Source organism: Perognathus longimembris, chromosome 13 (assembly GCF_023159225.1).
Source record: "Perognathus longimembris pacificus isolate PPM17 chromosome 13, ASM2315922v1, whole genome shotgun sequence".
NCBI classification, from domain to species: Eukaryota; Metazoa; Chordata; class Mammalia; order Rodentia; family Heteromyidae; genus Perognathus; species Perognathus longimembris.
The window spans coordinates 9213778-9227580 of record NC_063173.1 but is presented as its reverse complement, the minus strand read 5'-3'; the positions used below and the strand labels follow the sequence as shown (position 1 = coordinate 9227580).

General features: G+C 36.4%; 1 protein-coding gene across 2 annotated transcripts in view; it reads right to left on the bottom strand.

Moving 5' to 3' along the window:
- Nucleotides 1-1173: 1173 nt before the first annotated feature.
- Tmem135 (transmembrane protein 135) overlaps nt 1174-13803 on the bottom strand; it is a 178494-nt gene continuing 165864 nt past the window's right edge. For both annotated transcript variants that reach the window (XM_048360931.1, XM_048360932.1), the window contains 6 exons: nt 11188-11355; nt 8818-8881; nt 7293-7369; nt 5303-5401; nt 4462-4529; nt 1174-1993 (listed from right to left, as the gene is read on the bottom strand). In XM_048360931.1, the coding sequence (XP_048216888.1) occupies nt 1861-1993; nt 4462-4529; nt 5303-5401; nt 7293-7369; nt 8818-8881; nt 11188-11355 (609 nt within the window). In that variant the 3' untranslated portion in view covers nt 1174-1860. The remainder of the gene's footprint in view (nt 1994-4461; nt 4530-5302; nt 5402-7292; nt 7370-8817; nt 8882-11187; nt 11356-13803) is intronic.

The window sequence follows — 13803 nt, the reverse complement described above, 5'->3', positions numbered from 1 at the left end:
AAAAATATACCTCATAGAAATGCACCTTTTTGACCAGCAAAAGTTTACTGAAGAATTTCAGCCAATTTCAATAGAATTTATCTTTCAATATCACAGTTTGTCCAATGTTAATGAAAATATAACTATGAATTCAAATGTATCTTTAGACAAGAACACTGTTATAAACACAAATTCTAAGAGAAAATGAGGTCCGGTAGCCTTGCTTTCTCAGTGCTTTAATACTTCATTTTTAAAAGTAAACATAGTACTAATCACCATTTTGATCCCAGTGAATAAAACTTTAAATTACATTTATTAATCAGCATCCAAGTCTGAAACCAAAATGATCTTTTCAAGAGTATTGCCAAGTAGACAAGTCCAGTCTAAAAAGTTAAATTAATCACCATGCAAAAGTTTGAACAAACAAAAGTGGCTCTCTTTGTTACCATGGCACTGGATGAAATTTATCTTTTTGTTAGATTCCGATTTGCTATAACAACCAAGAATAAGACTGCATACAAACAGAAATTTACAAAACAGGCTGAAAGCGAATAAGGGTAGGTTATGATTCCTGGTGAGATAAGTTCTATTGTATGATTGACAATGGCCAACAAACCTTTTAGCAACAAAACAATATCTAAAATATCATCATTCCTATATGTGACATTAACTGTAGACATCACACCATTAAGCATTTTACTAACTTAGAAATGTGCAACTTTTCCCTGAAGAACTTGTGATCATGTTTCAGTCAGCTGTCCTGAACTCATTTTCTAATCATCAGCGGATATATCTGTCACTGGATTCCAGCAGGAAAAGATGACAATGATATCATCCCATGAGAGGAAAGCTGGAGAGCACAAGGCCAATTTGTGATGAGACAGACACCGACAGAATAACCACTGGATTCTGAAGTTGTACAACATTCACCATTGAAGAGAAACAGTAGAGATGAACAAGCTGTCAAACTTACCACAACTTTTGTTCTATAGGATTTTGATCCCTTCAAAGACAACCACGACACAAAAACTACACAGACTTGAGTCCTCAGAAGTGAAAATAATATCCTATACCTACAGGAGGCTTAGAAGGTGTAGGTTTAAATGTTTATTTTAAAATACTCAAGTGTAATACTACTGTAAAAAAGATTTCAACTATAACAGATGTGTTCAATTTCTGTTTGTTTCTAACCTGCCACTGATATGTGGGTTCTTTGGGCTGCCAAACAGCCCTACTAGTCAGAGAGATGGTGTTGTCCGCTGAAAACCTCAGTGCAGACATCACCCCAACATTGACCCAAATGGCACAAGATCCATTTTTGCATCCCTGAAATAAAGAATGGCCACTTTGTCCACATTCTCTCTACTCAAGCAGCACTGGCTATGGAGAGTTCCTTTAAATCTTTAACACTTCACTACTACAGATTCAAAAGTTACTACCAACTCAAAAGTTAAAATAAAAACACAGACCAAATCCATGTACCCGTGATCCTTTGTAAATCCTACAAGATAGAAATATTCTTAGTTGTAACCAAGAATATATTGGAATGAACTAAATACATCTTTTAAAGTAATTTTACTCTTGTTATTATATTTCTACATAGAGTATTCAATATTGTTTGTAGACATAATTTAATCAATAATATATCATAATGTCCACCACTACAGTGATCCAGAATTAGATTCTGGCTACAGAGGAAGCTTAATTATTAAGCAACACCTTTCTAAAAAGCTTCTGTATTTCTGATTGATAAAGGAAGAAAAGCATCTCTCATTGAAATAACACTGAAGTTCGAGCTCATGCTCCTTCTCTGTGTTCAACATAATTAACTCTTCAGGGTAGGTGAGGAAACACATGGTCGTATTAATACGTCAGTCATCTTCAAGAAAACTCTATGGGCAGCTCTGGTGTTACAACTGTATACCTAGGGTCCAATCTGGGGATGAAATCGTGAAATTCTTTAGATGCACCAGTACCAAAGACATCAAGGGCTTTTCGGTTCATGAGAGCAAATCTGTAAAACAGAGGACACATGAAGAAATAGTTAATAAAGCTTACAAAATAAAGTGAATTGCTTTACTTGCCCTAGTTTTCATGAAATGGGAAAACAGAAAAGGCTGACATGTAAGGCCTAAACTCAAGGGCAGATTCGGAAGTCTGAAGGAAATTCATTGTCTAAGATCTCAGTATTGTACTTCAAAAGACAATTTCCAGACTCGAAACCACAGAATCCAATCATCACTGCAAATCCTTGAGTCCTTTCCAAAATACCGTTTCAAACAGAAAACTTCCTGATAAATGAAATAACAGGAAAGTAAAGACTGAATGAGTTATCGAAGAATGAATGAACTGACATCTACCAATGAAGCAGAAGCATTAAATACAACTTCTCCCATAATTGAAGTCATAATACCTCACAATCAAAAGAAAACATACTCTTATTAAAAATGTAATGATGAATGAGCAAACAGTATACAAGCTCTCATATTTCTAATATGTAGAGAACAAAAGCCCACCTCTTCTTCACGTTATCTAATCACCTAACCTAAAAGAGGAAAAGAGGATCTTTGTGTAAACGGACCTGCCTACGCACAAGCATTCTTTCCTAGCAGAGATGGTATAATAAAAGTCAGTTTGCAATCATTTATCAGAATCAGAATTCTGACTGCCCAAAATGGGATGTTTTGTTCTTTTTCCAAAGTAAACTCACTTCCAGTATAATTAACTGGTAAAATTCACTAGTGTAAAAAATCTAAGTGACATAAAAAAGGAGGAAGCCATAAGAATATCAAAACCCCACAGTGTCACGGTAGGAGGAGGAAGGGGGTCTGGAGTCACACTCTGACCTAAACACCTCAGCTGCTTCACTGTCTAGCTGTGTGGCTCTGGTAAGGTATCTCACCTCTCCTGAAAGCTTCCTCACGTGTAAAAACCTGGTGTTAAAAAAGAAAGAACCAGGGCTGGGGATATAGCCTAGTGGCAAGAGTGCCTGCCTCGGATACACGAGGCCCTAGGTTCGATTCCCCAGCACCACATATACAGAAAACGGCCAGAAGCGGCGCTGTGGCTCAAGTGGCAGAGTGCTAGCCTTGAGCAAAAGGAAGCCAGGGACAGTGCTCAGGCCCTGAGTCCAAGGCCCAGGACTGGCCAAAAAAAAAAAAAAAGAAAGAACCAGTTTCCCATCTCATGAAGCCATGTTAGGAAGTGAATATAAAAAATTGCATGTGTGTTTCTTAAAGCATACTTGGAACATGGTACACACGATATGAGCATTTGCTATTACTGTAAGTAATAAGACTGCTAGCACTATGATTCCGAGAGTGCCTCCTAAGTGCCAAGCACTACGACAAACAACCACTCATGCTGTGGTTCGTGGCTCAGTGCTCCATGTGTTGGACCCGGTTGCCCTGTGGCAGTGGCACTGGTAAGGTGGTAGGGCCCTTAGGAGATGGAGCCCAATGGAGAATAAGTCTGGGGGACTTCACTGTCATGGATGAAGAGTGGTCCCGTTATGCAGGAGTGGATTAATTCCTATGGGAACAACAGAATGCCAGTTCCCTTTCTGATTCAGGGCCCCCACTAGTACCTATACACCAGCCACAGGCTGTTGGAGCTTCCAGCAACAAGAATCAGAAGCCAAGCAAATCTCATATAAGCCTACTCCTGTCAGGTATTCTCTTACAGCCACACTGAACACACCAGACAGTATACATCACATTCCACGTAGAGAAAAGGAAACATACACCCCTGAGAGCAAATGAGATTCCTAGAGTAAAATCATTGAAGGTACCAGAGTTGAAGTTAGCTAGGTCTGTCTAACTCTAAAAGCCCACTTTTTTTTCCTATTAGCTCAAGCAGTTTGCCAAAGAATTCAATTAAGAAACAAAAGAAAAAGGGAGGGGGAGGGGAGGGGAGAGGAGAGGAGAGGAGGGGAGGGGAGGGGAGGGGAGGGGAGGGGAGGGGAGGGGAGCGGAGACTTATAGCACTGGACAGAGAAAATACTTATTTTTACAAACTAAAAACAAGTAATTATGTAGAAATGAGCTATTTCAATGAATCTTTTTAATACATGTGTGTACATATTTATCTCCCTATGCCAGGGGTCTAACTAAGGATTTTGTACATTTGACCTGATCACTTTACCACTAAACTACATCTCTAGCCCCAATCAATATTTTTAACCATAAAGAAGAAATCAAAGATTCAAAATGGTAGGCTTAAGTGTTTTATGCAGCAACTGATTAGCAGTTAGAAAATGAACATGTTATTTACCTAAATACTTACAAGGACTAAATACTATGAAGGAAAGAACAGTTGAAATAATTACCTATTTATTTCATTATTAGGTTAGTCATACTTGATTTGTATATAAATACCTCTACCAGCAGAAGAACATTCTCTCAAGGAGACAAAGGGATTCACAATGACTTTCTAGAATTTCTTCTTTTGCTATATGCCTTTAATACTCTCTTGGTCACTTACCTGCCCTTGGTGAGCCTTAAAAGGAACTTCCAGTAAGATGGTCGCAAGTTCTGAACTTCCATGACAGCCTAAGATTATCCAAGTTGAGATTTCTTTTAGTAAACACAAACATTATCTACAGTCCCAGGCAAAAGGGACTTTTCTCTCTCTCTTTATGGCATACTATATTTTAAAAACATCAGTGATGACGATAACAAAAACATGCATTTATGTTTATCAATATTAAGAATATTTGTAAATATGCTTCTAAGGAGAAGTGCTGTTTGGGGAATAATTGGGTGAACAGTCATTATTATCAAGAGATGTTTACTGAGGACCCATCAGATAGCTGGCATTTCACTGCCTTGGCAACAAGATTCCTATGAGAAAGAAGAAACAAAAGCTCTCTGGAAAACCTTAATAGCCTTTAAACTACTAATATCAATAATGATTACAGAGTTGGGAAAGATTAAACAATGCTTCTGTTAAATGAGTTTTTCCCCATCTTCATCTTCTAAGTACACTTAGGGAAGTATACTTATTAATATTCATGCCCATGGCATCCTTCTCGTTAAGGATTATTAAACTGGGCAGTCTACCTACAGCACTAAGTAAAAGATTTGTCTATTGACTGTACTCTCTTTAAACCTAAAAATTAGTTTGTTCATAAAATGGGCATAATCTTTTCAATTAACTTATTTAATCATTTGAAATATGTAAACTACTTTGCTGGGGAGAAAAATCAAACAAACAATCCCGAAAAGGCATAAAATGTATCAAATAACGATGTTCTCAGGCATCCCCCTCTCCCCAAATGGCTTAATGTAAATTAGACATAGAAATTCAAATTCTCCCAACTTACTGCATGGAAACAAATTGCTGTTGAGATGGCATAAATGACAGTATCAGCGTGAGGGAAGTAAGGCACCTTCCCTGCTTCGATGCCCTTGAAATATATTGTCTGCAAAACAAGTGTAATGGGAAAGCTACATTAACAATATACAGAAGCAGAATGCTCTATACCTACAACTCTTAGATTTTCTATATTTATGAGTCTCAATTCTTCCTTCACAGCTTAACTATGTCACATTTTTTCATGAAAATGATGTCGGCCCTTGCTTTCCCCTCATTCCAAACTCCAGCTTCAGGTAGCAATAATTTCCTGTGACATTCAAGCACTTTTATTTCTACTGCTTTTCTGTCATCTATTGTCAATGCTTTCATAAATGATCAAGTCTTCCCTTCCTTGTTAAGACTTGCTTATGCATTCATTCATTAATTCAGGAAACTCTAACGGTGTCCTTATATGTAGAATGCACTGTTAGGAGCAAGAGATTTAAAAATAAAACCTGAGGCATAACAAATAGCACTGATGAAGGCTGTAAAAAATATATATATATGCATATGTATATGACATGTGTATATAATATAAACATACACATGTGACATATACATATGCAAATATTTACATATATATCATATGTATCACGTGTATATATATGTACACTCTTTCTAAGAGAAAGGACCAAGGACAATTTCATAGAAGATTACATTTGAGTATGTTTCTAAGTCATCTGTGGTAAAGAAGCACTTTGTGTTTTAATTTAACATTCATGGATTAATGCATTCATAATGCAATTAAATGAATTCTGGTTTTAAAAAAATACAGAACTGAACCACATTCTCATAATGAATTTCAAGAATTCTTCAGTGGTTACTTTTAGTGAACTTGTTGAAAGGGAAAGCTCTCTTCAGAAACACGGTACCTAATTAATATGGAAAAAACTAACAGTTGATCATCATTCTATAACTCTGAGTGAAGTGGTTGTAATGCCTAAAACTATGAAGATGAAAAGGTATTGGGGGAGCTGGTGCTCACTCTATCAACATCTAAGCACAATAAAAGAGACAGACATAACCAGACATTTGTGTGGTACCTAATGTGAGTCAAAAAGATACTCACACATAAAGCAAGTATGAAATACTTCTACCACCCTATCCACATTCCAATATCAAAATTCAAATTGCTTAAGCCTCTAGATAACTATTTGTAGTAAACAGATAAGCTAAACAACTACCATAAACAATACCAGTAAGACACATTCAGCAAATCAAAAATGTGGCAATTTCTGTGGGACCATTAGCCTAGATCTTTAATAAATAAATGGCAACAAAAAATAGAAAGGAAAAAAGGAGAAAGGAAAAGATAATAAATTATTACAGATTATGACTGAATGATACAAAGACACATTAATAAGATGAAAAGATTATACAACCACATTTACTTGTAGATGACAACTGGTTGTAGAATAATATAAAAGGCTGGCCTTCTCCCATTTGATACACATCTCCAGGCTGGCATTTTGTTGGTTAATTGGAAATGGGACTCCAGAGACTTTAATGCCTGGGCTGAGTTCAATCTACCAATCCTCTAAACTTTAGTCTCCTAGTCGCTATGATTACAGATGAGCCCCTGGATGCCCAGCTCAAATTACTGAGTTTATAAAATGTATAATAATGATAATACTGCATTTATACTTCAGTGGCATTGAGATTTGTTTTTAGTAAGTCTTTATCTTGAGTTTTCTATGAACAAAATGATATAATGTCTGGGAAGTTGGCAGATGCTGATAACTGATAAAAATGTGGGAGTGGTTCATGGGAGTTCATTATACCATTTTGTCTTTACTCATGTGTATTTGTATATATACTTCCCAAGTGGAGGAATTCACTTGGTAGGTATTTTTAAAGACTGAGAAGTTGCTTTGTAATAGGGCTATGAACTTACTGCTAAAGCAGTAAGCTTTATGCCCTTTGCAAGTGTTCGTACATAATGTTCATTTTCTGCTTACCTCCACCAATTTGGAAGCTAAATACATGGAAATTGTTGTGCTTTTATAAAACATCATTGATATGCCTGCCAAAAATCCTGAAACGACAAATAAAGAAAAACTGATCAGATTATAAATTATTTCTTTACTAGTAAGTCATCAGAAATGACACTTGACTGAAAGTGTCATTTGTGTTACATCACAATCAAGGACAGTGACACAACTAATGATACTGAACAAAGTCAGCCTTATTACAGGTTTTTAAATTTAAAAACTGAACCTTAAAGTTAGGAACAAACTGTTGTGAGGTATATATAACAAGAAAAAATTCAAATTCAATTTTGAAAACAGTAGTACTCTTGTAAGATTTTTTTTTTTTTTTTTTTTTTTTGCCAGTCCTGGGCCTTGGACTCAGGGCCTGAGCACTGTCCCTGGCTTCTTCCCGCTCAAGGCTAGCACTCTGCCACTTGAGCCACAGCGCCGCTTCTGGCCGTTTTCTGTATATGTGGTGCTGGGGAATCGAACCTAGGGCCTTGTGTATCCGAGGCAGGCACTCTTGCCGCTAGGCTATATCCCCAGCCCTCTTGTAAGATTTTTTTTAATGTTTTTAAACAACACTGGTAGCAATTCTGATTTCCATAAGGAATACTCATTCATCTAGTCTCCTAATAGCTCAGATGATGGTGATTGCTTTCATCCTATGTTTCTCCATGGTACTGTCTTCCTCCTACAAATGGAAAAACTAGGGGGTGGGGGCTAGAGTACTAACAGGCTTATTATTAATAAATATCTGATAAATAGCCTATTTTAATTCTTTGTATGTACGGGGTCTGAACTCAGGGACTGTATTCACTACCTACATTACCACACGAATCATACTCTCAGTCCTTTTTGTTTTAGCTATTGTTCAGATAGGTTCTCTCAGACTTTTGACTCAGATCAGTATTAGACTTCATTCCTCTTACTTATACCTCACACCAAGCTGGGATTACAGCTTTTCACATCCACACCCCCTTTTCCCGCTTGCTTGTTGAGACAGGGACAGGGGGTGTTGGTTACTACATTTTTGCTCAGGATGGCCTTGAACTTCAATCTTCCCATTCTCCACTGCCCAAGCAGCTGGGATTATAAGCACGAGTCACCATGCCCAGCCCTTTATTTTTATAAAATGGTTAAGCTCCTTTTAAAAAATGAAAGTGTCATTTTGGTGTTTAAACATGCATTTTTAAAAAGAATTGCCACCAATAAAGTATTTATGTCGTCATGTTCTTATAAGACTTGAAAGTCTTGATGTTGTTTTGTGGCACATTCTCTAAGACTTCTGACCTGAGAGCAGGGCAGAAACAAATCACTGTAATGCTAACTGAAAATAGCAAATGTCAAGATGCCTCAAGAAACTCCAAGTGTCTCTACAGAGATTCTAGTACAACAGAGAAAGGGAAACCCAGGGAGACTAGAGATGTGCAAATTGGATGAGTTTGGAAGTTGATTCATGCTTACTACTAATTGATACAATAATAATCACTCTTCTTTATTATTGCTTTACCTGCTACAATAGCATGCAGTTCATCATCTAGGTTTCTGATCCACCGTAAGAAGCAACTAGTACCCTGTAATAAGGGTAAAATAAAAGGACCTTTGTTATGTTATTTCTAGAAAAAATGCACAAAATCAAAAACTACTGAGATGAATGATTCATTAGCTGACAACCTTGGAGATATTCTAAAACTAAGACTGAATACATGATAGGAAAAGTGAGAAAAAAAATGATAAAAGCACAAAAGATTGGAGTAAAACCTAAACATAGCACTATAAGGTTCTTATGCTATATAGGAAGTGATTTGATACTACTATGTTATAATAAGTTAAAACATAGAACCAGCCCAGATGCCCCTCAATGGACAAATAGATCAAGAAAATGTGCTATATATACATAATGGGATGTTATTTAGTCCTTAGAAATAATGATATTGTACCATTTGTAAAGAAATGGAAAACTCAAAAAAATTACATTGTGATGTAAGTTAGGCCCAGAGAGACAAAGGATTCATGTTTTACTTTATGTGTGGAAGCTAGATTTAGCTTAAAAAGTCATATATTTAGGTGGTATGCAAGTATATACAAACATATTAACTGAAATACAGTAGATTCAAGGGAGATCTCAAATAGTATAATTCCTTAGAAATATAAAATCAAAGTTCAGCAAAATACAACACCAGGAAGTGGGTGTCAAGGGGAAAGAGATAGCCAAATAAAGAGAAGAGGGCAAAAATGCAGACAAGAATACCATGTGTATCCTACAAAACTATTAAGTATAAGGGAAAGAGTGCTTAAGGGAGGGATGGGTGCAATTGTTAAAAGGGATGACACTGATCAAAGTATATTATATTCATAAATTGCTTTGTTAAATGGCAACTCCTTGTACAACTTCCTAAAGATAATTTTAAAAAGCAAAAATATATATTCTAAATATTAAGGAGAAAGAAGAATTAATAGTAAAAGTATTAGTTAACAGTGAAAACAAAATGGGAGCCATACACATTCACAATCACTGTTAGGGGGACAGGAAGCAAGAAGGAAAAAGCAAAAGAATCAATGGAGATTGAATATTTAAAATACAATGGTTAAAGGCTAGAGGCACAGCTCAAGTACACAACACCAGCCTACCAAGCTAGAGGCCCTGAGTTCAAACCCCAATCAATACTGCCAGAGAGAAAGAGAGAGAGAGAGAGAGACAGAGAGAGAGAGACAGAGAGAGAGACAGAGACAGACAGAGACAGAGAGGATATATGATAAAAATAGAACAACAAAATCTGCTGAAATTATTTTAAGCTGGATGAAAAAAGGATGAGGGAAGTGACAGAAGGTATGAATTTGATCAAGAGACATGTTATTCATGTATGAAAATATCACAATGAAACCACTTATACAATATATGCTAATAAAAAATTCAATCAGACCAGAAGAAGTTAGATGGAAAAGAGAAATAAGAAAAAGTGTGAACAAATACAAAACTAGAGATGTAATACAAAGAGATATAAACTTAATCATATCACAAGTTTATCAGGTATAGTCTCAATATAACAATTTTTTAAGATAGATTTTTAAGATAGATTATGGATTGAACTTGTTGAAAAAGGAAGAACCAACAATACATCGCCTAAAAGAAACCATCTTTGAAAACAAAGAGAATAATAAAGTCACAGAATACAAACATGTCTATAGGTCAACTTTAGTGAACACATTCAGATTGAGAATCTAAATTTCAGACCTTTAACAAAATAATATAGCAAGATAATTAATATAGTAGTGATTCCCATTAAACAAAAGGCTTTAAAGCTGCAAAGTACCCCCATCAAGAGTGATCTCTACATGTGTTTAGGTGTAGATTATGCAATACTGGCAAACTTATAGGGGCACAAGTAGCAGAATGGTAATTCTGGTTCACTGAGACAGTATAAGAGGAAGAATGAATAAAAGAGTGAAATAAGAATGAAAACATTGAGAAATTGAGTATTGAGGCTGCAATAGGAAATACTTAGTGACTAAATCAACCATTGTCTAGATGGGCTGAAATAGGTTTAGATTTGTAGTCAGGGACCAACTCCTGTATTATTATTTTATACTGAAAATGCCCCCAAATTTCTATTTTTTTCAGAAAAAAAGTCTTTGGTATCTTATTATATATAATATAGTATGATTACATATTCAGGCATATTAATTAACATTATAAGAGAGGGAATGTCTCCAACCTGAATTCCCAATATCTACTGTAGACATTTGGTACTATCAAGATATTTATAAATCTTCCAAGAAAAATTAGATAAAATGATGGGTAAGTTAGGGCCACGTCTCAATCTTAGAGCAGCCAATGTTATTTATGCTGTATGTATCGGTCATCCTCAGAAAAGCTTACCTTGTATATACTAACGAAACAGCCAAGAAATGCTCCAAGCTGGAAGTTTTCCTTGTTGTAGAAGAGCGAAAGCAGCCGGGATGGCTGTGTAAACACATGCCTAAAGGCAGAGGGGACTCGCAAGCAGCACTGGATCAGATACCCGACACTGAACATTCGGATGAAACCCTAGGGGGCGTGAGAAGAACATTCTGACCACCAAGTTGTGAAGTATTACAAAATATTATCCTTTTATCATATACTTTATCATTTCAAAGTCCAAGGAAAGTTTACAGTAGTTAATGAAAGGTGTTATGACAACAAGATTCCAAATAAATTCTTGAAAACGCAAACAATAATTTTTAAACAATTACCTTAAAAATAACGGTGACATAATGGTGGTTACATTTTCTTTCATTTATAAACACATAAAAAGCACTGTCCAAACTGGCCTATATGCTAAAATTCCATTTCTTGATATTTTATTGACAATGTCAAGGATTTTTAATTCCTAACCACAAATAAGCTTTAGAAACAAAAGCATTAAAATTAAAAAAAAAAGATAGTTCAGGGCTGGGGATATAGCCTAGTGGCAAGAGTGCCTGCCTCGGATACACGAGGCCCTAGGTTCGATTCCCCAGCACCACATATACAGAAAACGGCCAGAAGTGGCGCTGTGGCTCAAGTGGCAGAGTGCTAGCCTTGAGTGGGAAGAAGCCAGGGACAGTGCTCAGGCCCTGAGTCCAAGGCCCACGACTGGCCCCCCCAAAAAAAAAAAGATAGTTCACAAAAAACAAATGCTTTTAAAAATATTAACATAAAACTGTCCTTAATCTTTAGTGTAAATCAGAATTGTTTTGCTAGAATGATTTCATAATTTGTTTAGACCTTTAGTATCAAACCTTTATGTAGTCAGATTCAGTTTCTCAGGAAAAAATATCTAAATCTTTATTCCTGTACTCAAGTGTGTTAAGTAAAAGCACATCTAAGGACTAGCCACTTCAAAGTGCACCAAACTAAGTTTGAAAAACCACTGTAACAGTGTAGTATATCCTCTCTCCTTGACATTGGGATGGGAAAACACTTGACTGCTGGCTTTGCTTGCTTGCTATGTTCCCAAAACCAGACTTGTGTTTTCCAAATTGCAGCTTTCTTTTCTAGAAAGAAAGTATTGGTTAATTTACCTGAAACTACCAAATACTTGGCTATAATAACATGAAAATTACATTGTCCAACCAATTCTTGTGATTTAACACACATTTGCCTAACATACATTTGCTAGTATTAGTATAGTGCACAAAATGGTCATGCTTTTATCTTGTCATTGATAATTTTAAAATGTCAGTCTAGGGATTCAACACTCACATATTACAACCTTCCTATGGTATTTTCAAAAGACAAAAAAAAAAATTAAAATCAGGAACTGCTGCACAACTTAAAAAGATACTGCTGTCTTTGAGGACCATGAGTACAAGTGTGGGTTTGGACAGCTGCCACTGTTAAAACCAGGCCACAAGGATTCACATTAATAGTAAGCCCTGATGTGGGACAGTTCTCTTTCCTACATAGCCACAAAGGAGTTGTCTTTTGGAGTATTAACAACTCAGCTCTTTTTCCCCAACTGAGCAGGATTAAGTTCCTGCAAGAAAGAACATTAACCATTAAAAGCATCCAAGCTGTTAAAACACCATTCAAATCCAAGAGACTGATAATCACCTGTGCCAATCAGAATAACTACAGTGAAAACACTTTCTTCTTGGAGCTGCTGGAGAAAAGGGAAGGACAGGGGTAGGAATGTATGTGTGTGTGTGTCTATTACACATGTATATTATGAAACTGAGAATTTATGCCAGTGTCCATAGTTAATTCCAAACATGTTCCAGTTAGTTTAATACCTTTAGGAATATGCAAAAACCAAATATCACTGTAAGATTGTATGCACAGTACACACTGTTCCAAGTAGCATAGCACATCACACAGTCCAAGGGCCTATTCTGGGATGTCCTTCCAATGAAGCTATGTTACAAAGACAAATTGTAATGGCCTTTTCTCTCGTGTTACAACTCCTACCTCATAAATGTTTATAAGCTAACAAATGTTAGCAGTTCTGGGGTTTGAACTCAGGACCCTGCAATTGCTAGGCAGGGTGGTCATGCTTTTTGTTTAAGCTGCTCTAGATCAAAATCCTGTTTCCAATTCCTGTGTAGCTGGAATGCCAGAGACACATCACCATATCTATTTATTGGTTGAGATGGGCCATTGGGAACCTCAAACCACACTATTTCCCAAGTCTGCCTCCTGAGTAGCTAGGATTACAGACATGAATCACCATATACAGCAACTAATTTTTAAAAGAAAAAAAGAAATAGTGCTGGGGATTAGCACCAGGGCCTCCAGAATGCAAGGCAAGTTCTCTCTACCCCCAACTCATGTTAAGCTAACATCTGGTGCTGGTTGGCTCACATCTAGAATCCTAGCTACTCAGAATGCTGGGATCTGCAAATCGAGGTTCAAAGCTGGTCTAGGGAGATAAATAAAGAGACTTTTATTTCCTATTAACCATAAAAAAGCCAAAACTGATGATGTGGGTGCAGTGGTAAAGCACCAATTGTAAACAGAAAAGGCTTAGCAACAGTA